We start from the raw sequence: 21,137 nt of genomic DNA, 5'->3' as shown, positions 1-21,137 counted from the left end.
GTATTGATCCAGTGACATGGACTTTTGTGTCCATTCCATCGTTGCATCCTTTTTGAACATGGAGAAACTTCTGAACACTGTCAATGGATGGCCTGCCTCACTGTCTTTCTGGCTTGAACCTTTACAGTGTCTATGGGTGGGAACAGGTTCACGGGTGATTAATACCAGGGCAGGCTGAACAGGTCTGCAATTAGCCAGAACACAAAGGAAGCTCTCGGAGAGGATAACCGCAGGACTTCCCACTCCAGCACCAGATTCCAATTTGGGAGTGAAGTAGTGCCTCAGATAGCTGAATATTTTATTAATCCCAAAGGGAAAATCCTGTAATGCATAAGCCAAGACATTAGAAATGAATAACAAAGAAAACAATGAAGTAGGTACAGAATACAGCCTAAATTCCAAATACATACAAGACAGTTTAGACTTAAGGCATAAGCATACAGTTACATTATAGATAGTGAGATGGGCAGTCTGAGAAGCTGTGGGGCAGGAACAGCTCAAACGCCTGGATTTATATAGATTTAACAAAAACAAATATCTTGCAGTTTTGTATGTTGATGTATTACAACATAAAAATAACGTACCTCTGCTGTTTAACAGTCTATAGAATTTAGGTCAGATATGGAAGATGAACAAAATACTAAATGTAAAACCAAACACTTCCATGTCACACTCATATAATCATCTTACTACCAAGGTAAATGTAATAAACTAAATATAGGTATTTGGGAAACAATCATAAACCATAACAATTGAGAGCTATAGAGGAAGCAAAACACTGCTCCAAAGCAGCAAATATATGTGTAGACGCTTGTGAAACAAAATCATATGCCTTCATCAGCAAAAAGTTGTTTCTTGTTTTTATTCATTACTTTATGCGGCGTAGACTTGAATGAGGAACTGAGAAGTTTCTTTCACAGGCATCACACCATGACACACAATGGCAGAGTCAATGCTGTGTAGCCTAACAAAATCAGAGGATAGGACGAGAGAATGACCACAACAGGCTGCGTCACAAACCTAATACGGTGGTTATTATTCGGATTAATACGAAGTTTATGTTGTCATTCCAAAATCGATTGCTTGGTTTAGTCTGTAATTCTGCACTTCCGCCTAGTAGTTCTAAACGCAACATTTTCTTCCGTCTCAGCAGTTGGAGAATTAACATTTCCGAGGTGTGTATGAACGCAGCATGACGCCGCCTGTGGTGGTGGCTCATTACATTATCTGGCAACCGGAGTGGCAGCGGACAGAAGAGAGGGGATCCCCGGGATTTTTACACCGAAGCCAGCTTAGTATTAACGCCGGGCATCTGAACATCGCGGGGGGACTCGGTCAAGATCCTCCTAGACTTCGTAAGTTAATGCATTTTATTACCATATCAACTAACTAATTGTTTCAAATTTCCAGTCAAATTATGACGACGAAGGAAGTTTCTCTGTCGGTGTCAGCTCGGCTAACGTAAGTTAGGCTAGGTAGCTTAGCCTGTGCTAACGTGCAAGGTAACGTTCCCAGTCTGCGTGTCGCTCAGCTACACACATACACCTACCGAGGACACACTGCCGAGCACAACCCGCCTCGAAAAGTAGGGGAAATTAACTAACTTCCCCGGCAAACTTGTGTTGGGATGCTCCACTAATGTCGTATAATGTAAGTTACGCTCCTTATTTACCTATGGGAAGTTTCAGATGGATCAAACAAAACTGACCCTTTGGGGTCTAATCAATGCGTAATTATTTGTGAATACATTTAGGGACCGTTCGGCCAGACGCTTGTCCGGGGAGTTAGCGTTAGCCGGCTAACTTAGCTCGCTAGCTAGCCTTTTAACACTAGCGGCTCACTGAGATGGGGCTGGTTTCATTGTCTGTCGTGTATCGCTATTTGGACACGTACAAACATCAAAGCTAAACGCCACAATCCCCATTAACACATCGAAAGGACTGCGTGCTTCAGTGTTCAACAACTTTTCTTTAATCCCTGTGATCGATAATGACCACAATTGGCTGTTAGCTCGCGTTAGTTAGCCAGTGTTTTTTCAGCCGGACAGATGGACAGGTTGTTGTTGGCAAGCCAAGTTAACGTTAGCATGAGATAGCTTGTTTTTTTTTGTTCACGGGATAGTTAAGCGATAGGTAGCGATTCTTCTGGGTAAAGTTGTCTTAGTAAAGTTCAAGAACAATATATCTAATATTGCCACTGTTTATTGCTAAGCGTAGCGTTCTTCTTAACCGTGGATGGGTATGATTATGGCTTTATGAGCCATTGATCTCAGAACTTTGTCAGATTAGCTCAACCGTGAAAAGCCTTTTTATGGAGGCATAATGGTGGACGGTTGTGCCTCCGTCGGGGTGTGTGTCTGCCCACGACGGATTAGTAGCTATCGTCTACGTCAGACCACAAACAGCGAAATGCCTACTTTGTGTTGCTTATACCACAATATCACCGAGATCGATGTCTGCCTAATAGGAATGTGGTTTCAACTCAAATTTGAGGCCATGGTGTGTAAATGCTCAGGTGCTTAATTGTCACAGTAGTTTTGTATTAATTATTATCATATTATTTGCAAAGAGTGTCTTCCAGTGAAGCATTGTGGAGATTTATTTGAGGCGTAGCATTTAAAGAGTCTTTTGGACAGTCACCATATTGGCAGCGAGCGATACCATGATTCATGGTCGTTGAGTGAGCACTTCAAGCCAGTCGTGTTTACCTGTCTTTGAGGTGTACTTAAGTTGAACAACATTGTGTATATCCCTGCCTCTGATGAGCGAGTGCCCTCCTTTTAGAGCAAGGAGACAGTTGGCACCCTTGACTTGTGATGGGGGACACATGTCGCTTTGCATTTTCTGTTGGGCCTTGGATTTGCCTGAGGAGGGTGCCTCTTATGAACAAGCTACTAGAGAGTGATGTGCCCAGACAGGCATGACTCTAGATACACTCGCATTCTGCTGCATCAGGGTTAAAACTTTCACATTTTCCAAAACCAATTGGGTATTAGTTGGTTTCTTTTGTAAGACAGACTCATGTGGGTTTTTTTGTCATTGTCAAGTTTTTTTAGCATTATATTAGTTGCTATTGGTGTTTACAATGTTGTATGCAGTATCTTCATGCCCAGGTGTGATTGGGCCAAGGACAAAAGGACAATGATCTTAAAATCAATTACTAGTCATGTTGAATTTTAAACAAGTAAAACAAAAAAGACTTGCCTTCTTTTTTAGCATTTCTTTTTTTGATTATAATTAAATCTTGAATATATTGTGGTTGTATAATAGTTTTTAATTAAACAAACTGTCCATAATTACCTAACTTACGAACAAGGATGGTGGATGTTCACATAACTAATATGTGAACATACCTTCAATTTATTTACATGATTGGACTGACCTATATAGCGCTTATCTTAGCTAACATTAGTCCAGATGTTGAATACATCAGCTCACTCTAGGTACAAATGTTGTTGCACCGTTACTCAGACCAACCGCATTTACTAGTAAAATGTATTTTTATTCAGAGCATGTGTTCTTATAATATTGAAGTGTTTAAAAAAGTACAGTTTGTCCTGAATGATAGCAGTCTCTCAGCTGTCTCACTCTAAACTTTATGCAGCTGGCCTGCTTCCATTGAAGTTTTGCGTTAGCCTTCGTATTTTAAACGGGGATGCTGCCGTTTAACAAATTTTCGCTGTAGTGTTTATCAACAGACAACATGACCGATGTGACCGATGCTTTCTATGTTAGCAAGTATGCGTTCATATTTTTACCTTTTATGCTAACATTCTAAACATGTAACACCTCAAATTGATGCCTAGTGGTATAACCTGGTACTAGATCAGAGTTCAGTTAATGATGCTCACCAAGTAAAACGATGGTTATGAAGTGAGTGCCCTTCTCTCCTGCAATAATTTAGTAATAGCAATTAATTATGTACATCTATTTTTGTTAATTACACAAAATGTGTAATTGACATCCTGATCTGTGTAGGTAGATACATTTGTAGCATTGCTTTTATTTTGTGAGAATATTTTGTCTTTTAAAACTAATGCTAGTGAAAAGGACTCGTGTGTTTTTACGGTGTGACCAACTTGTCTTAGGCAGTTAAAGGTCACGTACGCAGTGATGAAGATTAGAGTAGAGGTTTATCGATCCTCAACATGAAATTGCCTTTGTTCTATATTGTTATAGTTGAAATTATTAAATTCGTAATTATTTTACTTATATATTAACGTTTAGTTTTGTTATGCTGTGCAACCCTATGAAGAAAAAAATAAGAATGAAGGTTGTGTAGCATGCAATGGGGGACTTAAACTTTGTATATAGCTGTACAGCACACAATAAATTAATTCGACACATACACTAGTATGCTTTCATACTGCAGTTGTCTTAAGCCAGAATAAATGTTTGTTTGCTCTGTGCCTGATCCTACAATTTAGCATCTTTACATGTGGGGATTTTAGGGCCCTGATTTCTATTTTGAAAAACGTATTGTTTTGTATGTATCAGAACTCTACCCAAGCCTTGTTGCCGTCCACGTCAGAGTTTCAAGTCATGGACTTGGATGACTTTGGTTCCACTTTCCTTCTATGCTTCGAAGTAACAACCCACATTGCTAGTATTGCATGAAACAATATCGCATTTATCTATTTTTTTCAGACTGCCCGCAGCGTTTGTTACGACCCTGTGGTTAGTGCTGACAGGGCATCTCTCAAACACTCAGTGCAGCAAACAGCACACCTGCAACATGGGTGTTTACAGATGTAGGACATGTGTCCAAAAGGAATCAAGCTGTTCTTCTGGCTGTTCTTCTTCTTCATGTGTATTTCTTTATATGTATGATGCTGTTGCATGACCGAAAATTCATCAGTGTTCAGCGATAATACTAACTTTGGGTGTTTAAGCCCAGTCAGTACTTAACTAACTTGATATTAGTAAACACATTTTCAGGTGTTGTTTATTTGGTGGCTTAAGAATTAGATTTTTTTCTAATGTTGAGGATTCTTGAAAAAGGAAAAAGACAACCCGCTTGTCTCCTGGCTTACTGCACTGGTTTTACATTTTTATGCACAATACCTCTACCCAGTACTTTTTGAATGTTTTGGTTTGGCTATAAATGTTGAGTATCGTGTATCTAGTTGTTTAACCTGTTGCAAATGAAAAATACGTAGGCTTATGTAGTTGGAGTTGGAGACTCAGATGAAACAACATCCGAACTGTATTTGGGCACTTTCATTGACTAGTCTGGAGGTGTACCCCTCTGTGCCAACATTTGATAGACATTATATAGACAAAGCATAGTTGTCATTGCAAACATGGCCATATGTTGCTAATAGTTGCTTAAGACACAATATAGTTACTAATCCAAAATTGTTTTATATGTATCATATCTAGTAAAGGTAATTACCAAATGTGAATTACTAAAAGCAACTGCAGACAGTGATTAGTTATAATTGCTGAAAAGCAGTTTTGTTTTTTTGCCCTTTGCTCCTACATTGCCCTTCTACAGGGCTTTTGCCTTACAGGTCACAGTAGCAGATTTTTATAGATTTCACTTGGTGAATTGTGGTCAGTGCTTGTCTTTTTTGAATGTTACTTGTTCAATATTCGGCCATTACACCACTGTCATATGTGGTAATGAGTATAAAAGTCAACAGTTATGATCACACCCAGTAGGGATGCTGGGCGTGATCATTAAGAAGAAAACACTTAATCACAGAATCTATGTTATCCTTTTTTACAGTATTATAGTTTTGTGGGCACCACAAAACTCACTTTAAACAGTCTAATATCAGTTCTGGTTTTAGAGATTTGGAAAGTGAGGATGTAAATATATTTTAATATACTGGTCTGTTCATTATCATGTACAACAGGAGTGTATCTCTATTTCCAATCAATATACATGATTATGTAGCGAACTCAGCTGGTTACTGGTCAAGTGTTAAAACACTTGAATTCTCATGAAGAGGACACTTGACATGTGAACTGTATTTTAGTTGTTCAGGTTACCTCTTACCTTTAGAGCTTTGCCCTTTGCCTAAATAACCCTACCAGATAATGGCACACCATTATACCTCACCAGCCAGTCATTGGATCGTAGACTTCTTCGTATTTTCAACCATCCTCAATGGCCAAAGGCTAATTAACAATGCTGCATGTCAGGTTTTTCTACGTGTATGATGTAATGGGAGTGTAGGTAAAGCTGGGATTAGTTTCTTTATACCATCAAATATTCTTTACAGTATTGTTACAATTGATCTCATAACTTAGTTGTCTACATTATACTACATTAGAAAATTAATAGTAATATGTAGGCTTTCTTGTCTGATTACTATCCACTGATGAGGATGTTTTGAAGGCTGAAAGCTGGACGGTTGCCTTAACTCAGAACTACGAAGCAACTGACCTACTTTACCCTATTGGGTTCTTCAGCATTGCACAATGATGACGTCCTTAGCTCATAGTTGTCTTGTCTGGTACGCTACATTTTTGCACCCTTTAACCCCCCCCCCTCCTCTGGTCACTTCCTGCTACTATCCATTTCTGTGAAATGTAACTCGATAGCAGTCGACGTGTGTCCTGGCCCTCCAGTCTGTATGTGGGTATAGGCTTCTGGTTTTACAGGATTATGCAGTAGCCATTTGGAAGCAATTTGACTGAAATTGGAGATTATACCTGTCTAGGATTTTCCTTTTTAGTTGTCCCTAGTAAACACTTGTGCTCAAATTGTGATTGAAGTTCCCATAAAACTGAAATGTCTGAAGATGTTAAGGTGTTAAACTTCATAATCTTTGTTTGTTAGTCGAAATTGTGTGCTGTTAATGGTGTATGCTAGTTACTTAAGAAGTTACAGGAGGAAACCTAGTTCACGTGGGCTTTAAAAGGCGTCTCTCTCTCTTTGTTGATGAATTGGCTCGCACGTCTGCATTTTCCAGTCTTTCTGTTCTAAAACAACCACAGTCATTCACATTCTGACTATATGTTGATGTATTCTTGTGTAAGGTGCCTATGTATGCTTTAAACTTCCGGGTCTGCGGTTGTCAATGTCACGTTGCTGTGGGAGAATCCAGGTGGAGCCGTGGGCTCATATACACGGTCGCGATGTGGCTCTGACTCTCATTTACACACACACACACACACACACACACACACACACACACACACACACACACACAGTCTGGCAGACTCAGGGTTAAAGGCTTCCATTTTGTTAGGTAACACCCTAATGGTCTGATCTGTCGGTGGCGTTAAAATGGCAGGGGCTTAACCCTTGGCGTTCGGGACACAACCAGTAGGGACACACACATAAACACACACACACTTCTGGTTTGGCCGAGCCTACAACAGAACTGAGAAGGCGGAGGGGGGAGGTGAAACGGGGAGGGGTAAAGGGAAGGACGCAGAGTGAGTAAGTGAGAGAAGACAAGGAAGAGTATTTTTCACTTGGGTACAGTTAGATTATGGCTCAGCTAACCACATGCGCTCTGCACCCTTCTCCCTCCCCCAGCTATGGCACCACCTCAGCTGGGTCCCTTCCCCCACTCCTTAGCCTGGTGAGCGCAGATTATCCTAGGTAGGCTGATTGCTTTTTTCCCTTATGAGACCTTATATCCCCAAAGAAAAGAAGTATACTGTTTGAGATCAAAAATGACATAGTTACCCGTTTATGTATGACTTGCACACAGAAGCGGAAGTAACCTTATTATTATTATCCATTGATTACTGTGCACTTAAAAATGGTAATTCTTTGTCATATGCTGAAGAGATAAGTGGTGTGGCTCAGGTGTCTTTTTTGGGCAATAATAATCCATACATCTATTTCTCTTTTGGAAGGGGGTCAGTATAATTGTTTCTCCTCCTATTAAACCCTAAGGACACAGTTGAGGAGCCTCAGCCTTGTTTTTTAAATGGCTGTTGTTGGCTGTGTGCAGTCCCAGTGGGGAGATCGTTGCAGTGGTGGAGATGAGAGGCTAGCATACTACCTGAGGGGATGGGGCCATTGATCTGCTCTCAATGAACTGCTGGAAACAACAGGATACTGAGAGAGAATAAAACCTGTAGTCAGTCTAGGTCACAGGATTTGTATTCTCTTTCAAGCTAGTACATCTCTGGCTCCCTCACCAAAGTTGACACAAAGATTTCCTTCATACACCTCATTTTAGACCGCGAGACTGGCATAGCCTCAGTGCTTACAGAAAAATGCAGAAATATTAATTAGACTTGACTGCTTTTGAGGCAGACACTAAGCAGAAAATCAAATGTTTACACTTCTGTATATTTTAGATAAATTTGAATAGTTGCAGCTGCTAACTTCCTTGATCTTTTTTTATCTTCAAAGATGTGCTTTTAAAAAAACGTTAGCCCTTATTATTCTCAGGAAAATTAGGGGGACCATGCATCTCCTCCTCCTCCATAGTCTCCTGAGAGGAGCAGGCAGAGATCCCTAATCACAGGCTGTCTTCTGTCTTTTCATCATCTTGTCATTTTTGTAGCGTTTCTTACATGGGCTAATAGATTTTTATGTCAAGTGATGTTTTTTCGAGGTGTAACAGCTATGTTTGGATGTACTGTGCATTCAAGGTAAAAGGACATGGCCACTCACACTTGGTGCCAATTGCTCAGTTATCATATCCACAATTATCAAAATGTCTGTAAAATTTAGCTGAATTCTTCATCCAGTCTTCCCTTGCCACAGTGCCAGAGCATGCTAAGCACTTTCTGCAGATATCAGACTGATGTGTTGTTTGCACAAACAGATCATTCATGAGCAGACTTCACATTTCTGCCCATCTATCCACTAACTAAGAAATGGAGTCTGTACTTAGTTAAAGCATCTGCCGCATGCATTACAGCATGTAGCTGTAAAGGATATCATTAATTGGTGTTTTGGAGCTCAAAGCTCTAAAATATGAGTTAAATGTCTGATCCATATTAGCTGTCAATGCATTTCTTCACTCAGTCCCCAGAGGTGCTCATAGCAAGTATCTGGTTCTGTGCATGAAATTAGCTGATTAAAAAGAAGACAACTGCGCTCTTGGATCTGTCTAGGCCTTTTGCTACTGTTTAATACATTTTAAATTTGTATGATGTAGTGTTTTTGTTCTCTTGCTGAGTGGGTGAATTCTTGCTTTGGGTGCAGCTCATTTATGAACCTGATTATAAAATCAGTCAGCATTTTAAAGTTTCTGAAACCTGAGACTGCCTTAGGACTGTACCGTAGTGGACTATAGACTGTAGTGAAAATGAAGGTGCTGTAATGTGATGAGGCTTGTCAGTCTTGATGCTCTGAGATTACCTGGCAAGTGGAGTTCAGATCAAAGATTGTGAAAAGAAAAGGCAAAGCTGAGCATTGAGAGAACACAACGACTCTCTGAGTCTCCAGGTAGTAAGGTCTGAGCTAGCTAATTTCCCTCCAGGCATCTCCCAATGGACATGTTGATGGACAAGTCAGACTTGTTTGTGAGATGGTAGTGTCAGTTTGGCTTTATGCACTGGATGGATGAAACTGTGGAAACACTAAAACTGCCAGGTGGCTATTCTCACTCATATTCTTCATTCCCCACTATCCACAAAATATACCTGTCTGATTGTTAATACCAAATCTGTTGGTACAGCAGCTCTTAATTAACCATATAAAGTACTCATTTGTGATATATCACTTTGCTCATGTGAGATATATATATATATATATATATATATATATATATATATATATATATATATATATATATATCTATCTATATATATATATCTATATATCTATCTCTCTATCTCTCTATCTCTCTCTATCTATCTCTCTCTCTATCTATCTCTCTCTATCTCTCTTTTTTTTTTTTTACGCCCTTCGTTTCACACCTGGATATTGGCGCTGGACTTACTGACATGACGTTGCTTTCCTCATTGAGCTTGTGTTCTATCCGTTTGCTATTACACCAGAACTACTTCAAGTGTTGTCTCATTATGTCAACTTCCAGTTGCTTAAAGTGTTGATTATTTGCCTTCCTGCCCTCACAGGTGTCATTGTGAATGATATATAGAGATGTGTGTTTGATGGCTAGGCTCAGAATGGTTCCTATATAGTGAAGGTTTGGAAAAACCTTCACTATATAAGTGTGCGACAGTTTCTTTTTCGTTTTAACGTGCTTTATAGCTCTGTGTGAGCCACCTACAGGTTGTAAATGACCTCATATCACACAGCAGGCCTTTAGGGCTTATATCGAAACCCAGGCGTTGAGTAGAAAATGGGCTCCCGTGAGTAGTGCTGCTTCACTTGAAGGCTTAGCAAGATGGAGTGTGATTCAGCAGTGACACTAGTCTACACATCCCTCTCAGATTGTCTCGGTCGCGTACATAACATTCAATCACAACATGCACACGCACAACAATTTTATTTGGTTTCCAGGTCTTGTTGCTAGGCAGCGGTGCATCCAGCGCATTAAACCCAGAATTCATGATGACATCCATTTCTTCTGGGACAAAGGTAGCCATGTCTCTAGACCTGAAAGTAGCAACCACGGGCATCCTAGTGACATGCAGATCTGACACCGCATCGTCCCAAAGGGTTACAGTCCATTTGTTCCTGCCACAGTTCACCATCACATTGGTGCAGCCGTACAAGTTCAAGTTCATTCTGAAGCAGTGTGGGGTATATGAGGCACACATGTCCTCTCTGAGCTTGTGACCAGGGGTGGTACAGCAGGGCACAACAGTAGAGCAAATATTAGGCCGCTTAAGCACGGGGGTGGTCGATTCTGCTGTGTTGTAGTTGTAATGTTTTTGATGCAGGCTGATGCTTGGTTATTGTAGACATCCCAATTCTACATCTTGCAAAGTGTCAGGTTGCACCTGTATCATGTCCAGTAATACTAACTAATAAGTTAATTAACAGATGTGAATAGTTGGAGGCAAGTGCAGCTTCACTGCAGTGATTAGTTAAAATTGCTGAAAAGCAGTTTTGTTTTTTCTCCTTACATTGCACTTCCTACAGGGCTTTTGCCTTACAGGTGACAGTAGCAGGTTTTATGGACTACGCTTTACTACACTTGAATTGTGGTCAATGCTTGGCTTTTAAATCTTAATCTTTAATGGAATCCTGAAGTCATTCCAAGGTGTCCGTGGTGTCCAGAAATGCTTCTTATCTCTCAATCTAGTATTGCATATCAAGAACGGAGAGTGTTGAATAATAGGATTTTAACAAAATTTCACTGTATGTTGACAGACGTTAGTCATGTCACTGATATTCCCACCCGTTGTCCTGTCGACACATTTTGGAATGTCTGACTTGGTTTTCTCTTCCTACTTTCCACGTGGGATGTGCCTCTGTTCTGCCACTATGTCTTTCCAGGAATTTAACCTTCGTGTTGTCTTGATACCAGTTCGAACTAATTTTCAACATTTTGTGTCTCAAAATTGAATAATGTAGATCTGTGATTATGTTGTAACAAACTAAAATGAGAGGCTTAACCTCTTTGTTTTCTCTAATAATATACAGTGCAATGTTTGGTTGCAGGTTATGATTCTAGTTCATGCCATGATGTGAGACTTAGGTTACTTTTGCAAATGTTGTTTACTCTAAGACAAACAAACTCTAATATTAAAAGTAATTTAATATAAAATCGAAATTGAAGGTTGCCCACACCTATAAAACCTCTAAGACAACATTTGTCTCTCTCATATGTTCATATGTTTCAACATTGTGCTCTGCTTCTCATTTGTGTGTTATCTTGTAAATATTTAGATAGATTGTAACTGTTTCCTTCTTGTTTCTCCAGGGTGAGAGCAGCCATGTCAGAGGAGGCAGGGCGTCAAACTCGCAGCCAGAAGCGAGCTCTGGAGAAGGACCATGCAGGTTTTGCCGGGCCCCTGGGAGACATGGACAGTAAAAGGGTTAAGCTGGAGCGGGGAGATGTTCCCCTGCCTGGACCTGGAACTGACAGTGTCAAGCTCAAGAGTGAGCATGCAGCCAGCATCCTTAAGTCTGGGGAGGTGAAGGCTACCATTAAGGTCGAGGTTCAAACTGGAGATGAGCCTGTTGACATGAGCACGTCAAAAAGGTGAGACAAGAAACAGATTATGGGGTATTTCTGGAGTAATAACAGTGCTTTAAAGTTAAGGGGGGGCTGAGAACCTGCAGGTCATACGAAATGTATTGTACAGTCTATGCCATACTATCTGCTGTGTTGTATGGTTCTGTGAACCACAGTGAAACCTAATACTACAAGTACTTATCTCGGCCATAACACCTATTCCTGAACATTTGGCCTCAACTTTGCATAATTGTCATAAACTATGTATGTTTTGATTATTAGATTGCGTTATTATTTTGCTGATGTATTTTTATTACAGCAACTAATCAACGTTAGAGGGGTGCGTGAGCTCACAGCTGGGATATAGCCATCGTCTCTGTTTGTGTATGAGGTTGTTTGAAAACCTAAGGCTTATTTATGAACATCAGACCTGAGGGCTTGGACTTCATGAGTACTTGTTTGCAGAGACGTGTACTGGCGTTTCGGGTTTCTCACCCGCGCTGCACGAGCAAGTGGTCTGACAGGAGTCATATACAGGAAGTCGCTGTGTGGTTGTCAGCAGCCTGCCCCCATTTTGAAAAGTTTGAGGCTCCTGAGGCCTGGTCTCCATTTTCTCCCACAGCAGCACCTGAACTCTGCCTCACACTTCACACAAAATGAAGGCTATGTGTCACAAACTGGTTCCAACTGGCCGTTGCCATGGTTTCCACATTGGAAGGAGCAGTTGGATGAAGGAGGGGCCAGCAGGGGTGGTGGGTGTGTCACATGACCACGCAGCGAAATGCCTGATGTCATGTGATGCATTTGGTTGAGCGATGAATACACACACTAATGTGATGGCAGTTAAAGTAGGACAGGGAGGTGATTGAGCTCAAAGTGTGCCGCCTCCGTCTGTGGCACTAAGTCCATCACTGAAATGTCACCTTTGGCACCTGTGTGTGCTGATGCACTTTGTCATTGCAAGGTGAATGTCTTGTAGTTGTACATAAAATGCAGTGTAGTGTCTAAAACCCAAAGCTAAATTCCCTTTGCCCATGGTGCACAAGCTGAACTAATCATATCTTAAATGGGTACATGTGTAACATTTTAACAAAATGTCAATATTTAATTAGATCTTTGCCAGAACTGGTGACTATTTATAGTTTGTCTTCCATTTACTGCAGAGTCTTATGTAGCTTTAAATGGCCCTCTGATCTGACTGATTCAGCAATCCTATAGTGGGGTCAGTGTGAAGCCATGATCAGGAAAGTGGAGGCATGCAGAAACACTGGACCTTATGTAACCAAGCTGGTGGGTATTCTGTTGCTTGTATAAGCAGTTTTCAATAGAGTAAGAGTGATCATCACAAGCTACGCCATGTTGTCTAAGCAGAGTCAGTCAGGAGTTGATGTGAAGCTTCTGTGAGCGATGATGAATCTGATTCCACTCAGTCTCCTCGGTTTATAATCACACGTGCAAAATAAACCGCAATAATGGGCTGCATCCACAGGATTTAGCAGCACTTTAGACGTGCAGGCTTTCTCAGAACCAGGTTATCTTTCAGACCTCCTTATGTACCAGGAAGCACATAAGCTGTTACTGGAATTCAAATGTGTTCTTAGCAACTGGACATCGTTGTATCATGAAAGAACTGTTGTTTTGTGTCGGGACTGTTTAGTCTGCTGAAAAACCTTAAGTCATAGTGCAAGAATAAACGGCATGGTTATTGTTACATAGTTGACCTTGTTGAACTGATCCTACGGTGTGTGTTAGGGGAGATGTTAGACAGCTGTGGTGAAGCAGAGAATGGTGGAGAAGCGTGTCTGAAGACAGGAGTGTGCTGAGGAGAGTGTGAAGAACCGAGTCAGTGAGTTGGAGAATAAAAGATGAATAAGTAAGTGAGGGTGGGGGAGGGGGGTCGAAAGTAGTGAAGTAGAGAGAGAGTGTACACAATAGGTTGGCTCCTGGCCATGTATTCCCCTCCCCCTCACTGTCACCCTCTCCAGTGTCTCTAGCGGACCTCCGCTCCGCTTAGCTTGTGACTCTGGTGTCGGCAGCTGGGAGGGAGGGGAGAGCTGAGGCCCAGGCTGTGCCGATCCGGCTAGGCCATAGGCCTTGCCACGGAGGTAGGGGAGGGGTGAGGCCCTGTCTGGGTGGTAAACTGGGCCTAGGCTGAAAGCCCTGAAGCCTCTCGCTCCACAGAGCCTGTACAATTATATAACTTCGCCACATGTGTGCATGCACAACTTCCAGGTATGACACGAACCTCGGAAATACTGTCATCGATCACAGCCGCTGGCATTCCTCGTCTTCCTTCAAAGCTTCTTCCTACTCAGATCTGCGTTTTCAAACGCACTAACCCTCAAGACCAAACAGGATGCCTGCTGTGACAGGCCGACGTATTCTCCACTATTGACCCGGCTGTGTGAAATTACAACCGTCCTCCGAGTCTTATCTCCATCCCTTCCTAGAGCCATGCGTTTACAGCTTGCTGCTCATTGTCTTTGTTCTCCTTATCAATTAACATTTTGTCAAACCTTTACCTCCTAAAACATAACTAAATAAACATGCTGTTTCGTTTCCCCTTGTTTGTGAATACAATTGCATGTCATTATTGTTGGTATGGACGTGGGTCTGACGATGTTACCGCTCGCTGGAGATTATGGCTTGTTGCGATCTTCCGCTGCCGCCATTACTCCATTATTGATCTCTTGGTTCTTGTCTTTATGTGTCCCCCAGTATGCATTTGAACTACAGCAGGCGTGATAAAATCATAATTGGACACTGCCATCTACTGGATGCTATACAACTTACACATTAGCTGTTGGTGCTCGTAGTAGTTGCGGTGTCTAGTGAAAAGTGTCTAGAGCACTGCTACTACCACTACTACTAACTCAGTGTTGAATCTTAAAGGCTATAACGTCTATTAACATTTTTTCCCCTCAGTGACATCAAGAAAGAGTGCCAGCCACCATCACCAGATGATGTGATTGTGTTATCAGACAATGAGCCCTCCAGTCCTCTCATGAACGGCCACTGCTTTACAAAGACCAACACAGAAAAACTGATGGTAGGAAATGTAAATTTAAACGTGGCATCAAACACCTTTTTTATGTAGTCCTATCCAATCACCACCTCAAGACATCCTCACCTAACAGAGACTCAAACTCTTTATTTATCATGATGTTTATAGAAGAGTTCCCCTGAGGAGAGGGAGCGCATCATAAAACAGCTGAAGGAAGAACTGAGACTCCAAGAGGCCAAACTAGTTCTGCTGAAGAAACTACGACAAAGCCAGATCCAGAAGGAGAGCACTGTACAAAAAGTAAAAAGCCCAGAATACACATCAGGGTTTTTGATGGAAAATATCTTCTGTTTTTCTTTATACATTCTTATAGGCTAAAATCTGACTTCTTTTTTAGGCCACTGGATCTGTGGCTACTCCTCCTCCTCTGGTCAGAGGTAGCATCACATCAGGCAAAGGATCCCTCCAGGTGATTTTTAGATTTTACTCTACTTGGATTTACAGCTCGAGTTGGGTGAATCTCTATTGTCTTATTGTTTTAAATGACAAAATATTTTATTTATCCTTTGTATTGTTGTGTCCTCAGATGACAGGTCGTAGCGCAGGCACAGTGATTCCTCCTCCGTTAGTGAGGGGTGGGCAACATGTCCCGTCCAAACACAGCTCTCAGATTGTCATGCCGCCTCTGGTCAGGGGAACCCAGGTTAGTGGCTCACAGTGTTGCCTCAGCTTGAATTTGGACTTAATGCACTTTTTCCTTTTGTTCTTACATTGCTTGTCTCTAAAGGTTTTTCTGTGTCAATGTGTTCCTCCCAGTCTATTGCAGTGACTCCCCAGCAGATCGCCAGTCTACGGCAGCAACAGCAGCAAAGCGGTTCAGGTCCTCCCCCCCTCTTGTTGGCTCCCAGGGCATCTGTGCCCAATGTCCAGGTCCAAGGCCAGAGGATCATTCAGCAGGGACTCATACGGGTGGCTAATGTGGCCAACAGTAATGTTATGGTCAACATCCCTCAGGTGATGACAGAAACTAAGGTTTTGTTACTTGGGGGGCATAAGCATAGATCTCATGTCTATGGAGGAAAGAAACATAACTTACTGACCACGGTTACTGACTACTACATGTTGATCATCCATAGGAATATAAATCATTACTTTGTCCCCTGTCTGTTTTATGCTCAGGCCTCTCCAACAAGCCTAAAGGGCTCATCAGTGTCGCCCAACTCCAGTGACTCCCCAGCCAGTCGGCAAGCAGCTGCCAAGCTCGCACTACGTAAACAGCTGGAGAAGACACTACTGGAGATCCCTCCACCCAAACCTCCTGCTCCCGAGTTTAACTTTCTGCCTTCAGCCGCTAATAACGAGTTCATCTACTTGTTAGGCTTAGAAGAGGTGGTGCAAAAACTTCTGGAGATGCATGGCAGGGGTGCGTGTGACTTCTGATATTTGTTTTGTGGGTGTTATAGTGGTGTCTGGCAGACGAGATATAGAGAAAACTAATTCTCCTCATTACTCAGGCAATCTGGGTCCAGCTGCTGCAATGGCCACCTCCATTCCCAAAGAGCCGTACACCTGCGCGCAGTGTAAGACAGACTTCACCTCCCGCTGGAGGAAGGAAAAGGCTGGGACCATCCTCTGTGACCAATGCATGTCATCCAATCAGAAGAAAGCCCTGAAGGCTGAGCACACCAGTCGGCTGAAGGCGGCCTTTGTCAAGGCACTGCAGCAGGAGCAGGAGATCGAACAGCGCATTCTCCAGCAAGCTGCTTCCTCTTCTTCCTCCTCTGTGTCTAAAAACACCTCATCTTCCTCACTGTCCAAGAGTGAGGTGCTGGTTTCCCAGCAGTACAAGCAGGTCGGAGCTGCCATGCATCACAGATCCGTGGCTTCACACCACTCTATTAAGCAGGTTAGCATGGCTGTTTACTGTGTTGTTCATATTTAAGAACTTGTATTTCCCTGCAAACCAGCTGCCAAAGCATCTGTATGTTCATTAACATTTGCCCTAACACTCCCACCACTTTGTCAGCTGGCACACAGCATCCAGCCTGCAGTGAGCGCTCGAAGCATGGCCCACTCATTCCCCTCTTCCTCTCAGCTGCAGAGCGCAGTGACACGGGCGGCACTGGGCAGCAGGGCAGGTAAGCATGCTGCAGCACGCCATCAGCTGCATGGGGCAAAGGTCAGCGCCAGCAGCAGCAACCAGAGCAACGTGGCCGCCTGGAGGAAGCAGAGCGGTGGCACAGGTGGGTGGATGATTAGACCTAAGTAGCTCAAAGATGCAGTTTTATCAGTGAAGACTATGTAGTTTTTATCCTATAATAATACATCAGTCAAAACACTATCATAGTGTCAAATACTGCTGTTAATGGTAATTCTATCAAGTAGACTGATCGGCGGTGTGTTTGTTGACAGGTATGACTATGCCCTATGTGAACCCCGGCTTGTCTGCTCATAAGACCAGCTCAGCTGTGGAGCGTCAGCGAGAGTACCTGCTGGACATGATTCCTTCCCGTTCTATCTCGCAAGCAGCCAACACATGGAAATAATACAATCTCACTCCTTGCTGACATCGTAACTATTACTTTAATTAATTAATATCAATAACAGCCATTCTCATTAGCAATCTAATCCTCTCTGTGGGCTTGGCCTCTGGCCCAAATCGTGCGGTGCAAATCGGCTTCTTTCTGTTGGAAGTGATGGTCCACCTCCTCAGATCTTTCTGCTGCCATCTTCCTTACCTGAATCATTCGTCACAAATTGGACTTGAGCTGCAACAGCTTTGGGCCTCTGGGACACACGTGGGTACCTTTCAGAGGGTTATGGTAGACATGCACTTGTACAATTTCATGAACCTTTCCAGACATGTTGCCTCTCCCTCCCTGTATATTGGTTGAACCTCCCAGTTGTGCCAAGAGAAAGCTGCCACCCAGTCCCTGAGCTCCCCTGCTTCTGGATTAGGCAGGAAAAAAATAATAATCACCGTTCTACACAATAACATTCGCCTTACATCCTACCTGGCTTTGGGCTGATCCCATCAGACTCGGCCCATGTGGTGGCTGAACCGAACGTAACTGAAGACCTCATCGCAGGGATGGTGATTGAATTCCAAGGACCATCCACAGAATGACTGCTTCAGCTTTGCAAAAATGAATAAAGTTAAAAAAAAGGACTGTAAAAATGATCTCTATCTGCACACAGACTGCCTCTTCTCTCTAACCTACAGCGTTGTCTAGTAGAGAAGTCCATGTGTGTGGGGTTATTTTGTATGGCTGAATGTTATGATTTTGTCTTTTCTTCTGTAAGTCATATACTGTGTTTGGAATATTGTGCTCCCTTATACTTTGGAAGTGACCTCTTGTTGAGGTCTTAATTCACAGGCTCATGTTACTGATGAGGTGGTTTTACATCTGCTGGGTTCCATGTTGTGGCCTACTTTTAAATACTTTGATTTTTCTAAGATGAAGAGGAAGATTAAGGTTTTACTGACTCATGTCAAAACACGGAGCATATGTCTGGGGGACTATTCTTATTGAATATTGTTTAAAAGAAAACCTTCCAAAGAACTAGTGGAGCCCAAATGGAATCCCTTCTGCTAGAAGGTTTCTAGTTTATTTGAACCCTCTGTGAACATGAATTCATGCTAAACTGAGGGGTGTAAGGAATGTCATATTTTTGACATTGTTTTGCTTTTAGTCATAGGTTGTGGTGCATTATTTTTCTTCTATAGACAAACTGTCTCTGCTTTTTTATAGGGTCATGTTAGTAAAGATATATGCTTATGCCCCATGTTTGAATGGATCTCCATTTAAAATGATTCTTCTGTGTCCGGCGGCTCCCCTATCCTCCGACTGGGCTGAGAGAAGCTGGACACTTTTCAGAATGTAGTTATGCAAAAACCCCTATAGCAACAAATGACAAGAACCTCTTAGTCTTCAAGGTGTGTATGGTCATATGTCATGTCTTTGAATTGAGCTAACTATGCCTTCTCGTGAGCTATAGTGCATTTTATCAGGTTGCAGCAGCACAGGATAAGCTAGTGAAGTACCTTCTGTCCCACATCATCACTCAAGTTATTCAACAACCATGTAGCGTCTTCTTTGAGTTCAGTCTCTGAGGTAGTTCATGCTCTTTAGGCCCATTTTGGGGGAAAAAATCTAAATGCAAAAAATGTTTTGAATTCAAGTAGAAAACGTTCAAACTGGATGCTTGTTTAAAATCAGAAACCCCATTGATGATAGGTGGACCTCCCCTCAGGAGTTACGTTCTGATTATCCTGAGTCTTGCTGTTTTGTTTTTTTGTCTTCTTCACATTGAAACAATAGTGTTACTACTTGCATCATCTTGTACTAATCTTGCTGCCCTGTTGCTTTACCTTTTTGATTTCCATGTTACGGTGATCCAATGCAACGTTAAGCAGTTGCGTCCTGAGACCAGGGTGCCACTCTTCAGCTCACTGATTATTGTCTTGCTCTATACTGAAAGATGCTGCACTGTATTTGGCCACTGGGCATCAGTTGAACTTTGTCCTCGCTGTAGCATCGCTGGACACATGGGTTCCATTTAGGATGGTGCACCAATACAGTTTGTACGTTATTAGTAGACGTACAAGCCTAATTTAAATTGCTCAAATTGGTGTTTGTTTCAAAGTAGCATCTGAAATCCAGGTTGTGTCCATTCCTGACAGGCAGAAGGTAGCAGCCCACGTCTCGTGGATGCAAAACAGGCAAAGTAGAGTGAGCCCATCATCGTGTGCCCTGATAAATGTAACCCTGTGCTGTCCTGACTACTGCCGCCTGCCGCCGCCGCCGCTGCTGCTGTTTGACAACAATATCACCATTCCGTTTGCTTGGGGTCAAAGCGCTGTTATATGCAGTGCAAATGGAAAAGAAAAACGATGTATGAGAAATATTTGTTTTTTCTGCTCTATCAAATAATAAAACTAATTTTAACCCCTCTCCTGAGGCTGATTTCCTCTTGATTCGAGCTCAATCTTAAAAGAACAGCAGCTTTTAGGGGAGGTAATCTATTAGTTGACTAATCTATCAGGAAGGTGTTGCTGCATTTTTAACTTGTTAATAATGAAAAGCATCATATGAGCTCCATAGGTCAACACCAGACTGACGGTAGACGCAATCAAAAGGTTTTACAGTTATGTCTGTCAACTTTTATTTCCAATATTCCTATAAGAACTCACTTCACTGGATGACTGTTACTCAGCAACGTTGTCCACCAACAATAAAAACCCTCATAGTCTTTATGTATTTAAATGAATACAGTCTATTTGCCCCAGCCTGGGCAAATAGTATGTTACTACAGGTGATACTCCTTAAATTAAAATGTTGTGCAAAACTTCAGCCATTTCAGTAATACAACTTAAAGGTGAAACTAATATGAGATCGACTTATTACATGCAAAGCAATGTAGTTCCAGTTGTGATTTGTCACAATTGAGGTTATTACAGTTTACAGATCATGAAAACCCCAGATCCACAGTCTCAGAAGAAGATTTAAATATATAAAAAAAGGTTCAATATTCTATTCTAATCTTATTTATGACAAATCGTGGCTTTAACTATCTTGCTTTGCATGTAATTAGTCTATCTCACATACTAGTTTCACCTTTTAAGTTGGATTACTGAAATAAAAGTTTTGCACGTTAGCCTTATTTTTTGACTATCACCTGTTAACTCAGAAGCCAGATCCTTTAGTAAACTCAATACATTTTATCTCAGTATTGGACAAATATATGAAGGAACAAGGATATCAGTGTTTTTTAGTGTACAAATGGAAATTCTGCATGTGCACTTGACTAAAACTTTCCTTTCTCGTCGTCTGCTCCCGATTCATTTCTTGTTCTTTTTAACCTGTGAACATAGTTCAGGCAGAGGATCAGATAAAGGCCAACACTGACTTCATGTTCTTGTGTGTTTTAACTTAATCATGTTTAAATCGACGGCCTCTGCCCAATAGTATGTAATAATAAAATGGCATATGTCAAGTGCTTTCTTATGGCCTCAGCCCTTGAATGTGTTCATCCATCCGTTTTCCAACGGTGTGCTAGAACGGTCTGACCCTGTTGTTTTCCCAGTTTAACGCTGTAATGGTGACTTACAGACCCTAG

The 21,137-nt window shown here is 41.9% G+C and overlaps 1 protein-coding gene across 3 annotated transcripts; it reads left to right on the top strand.

Moving 5' to 3' along the window:
- The first annotated feature begins 1,162 nt into the window (after nt 1-1,162).
- On the top strand, nt 1,163-19,972 carry gatad2ab (GATA zinc finger domain containing 2Ab). 3 transcript variants are annotated; one of them, XM_029147827.3, is made up of 11 exons: nt 1,163-1,355; nt 11,759-12,040; nt 14,939-15,062; nt 15,186-15,317; nt 15,415-15,486; nt 15,604-15,720; nt 15,834-16,031; nt 16,197-16,440; nt 16,532-16,923; nt 17,044-17,260; nt 17,430-19,972. In XM_029147827.3, exons 2-11 carry the CDS (start codon nt 11,772-11,774, stop codon nt 17,561-17,563), a joined length of 1,899 nt encoding a protein of 632 aa, XP_029003660.1. In that variant the 5' UTR covers nt 1,163-1,355; nt 11,759-11,771; the 3' UTR covers nt 17,564-19,972. The 3 variants fall into 3 exon arrangements, with proteins under 3 accessions (XP_029003660.1, XP_029003659.1, XP_029003661.2); XM_029147826.3 differs by lacking the exon at nt 1,163-1,355 and adding an exon at nt 1,508-1,650; XM_029147828.3 differs by lacking the exon at nt 1,163-1,355 and having other exon boundaries at nt 17,113-17,260.
- Nucleotides 19,973-21,137: the final 1,165 nt, after the last annotated feature.

Source organism: Betta splendens, chromosome 4 (genome assembly GCF_900634795.4).
Source record: "Betta splendens chromosome 4, fBetSpl5.4, whole genome shotgun sequence".
NCBI classification, from domain to species: Eukaryota; Metazoa; Chordata; class Actinopteri; order Anabantiformes; family Osphronemidae; genus Betta; species Betta splendens.
Note: the sequence above shows the minus strand (reverse complement) of the source record. Positions and strands in the feature narration are given on the sequence as shown.

Excerpts from the sequence above, each read along its gene's own strand:
- gatad2ab (XM_029147826.3), top strand. Across the intron at positions 15,318-15,414 it reads AGGAGAGCACTGTACAAAAA|GCCACTGGATCTGTGGCTAC; the intron begins GTAAAAAGCCCA and ends CTTCTTTTTTAG. Across the intron at positions 16,441-16,531 it reads TCTGGAGATGCATGGCAGGG|GCAATCTGGGTCCAGCTGCT; the intron begins GTGCGTGTGACT and ends CTCATTACTCAG.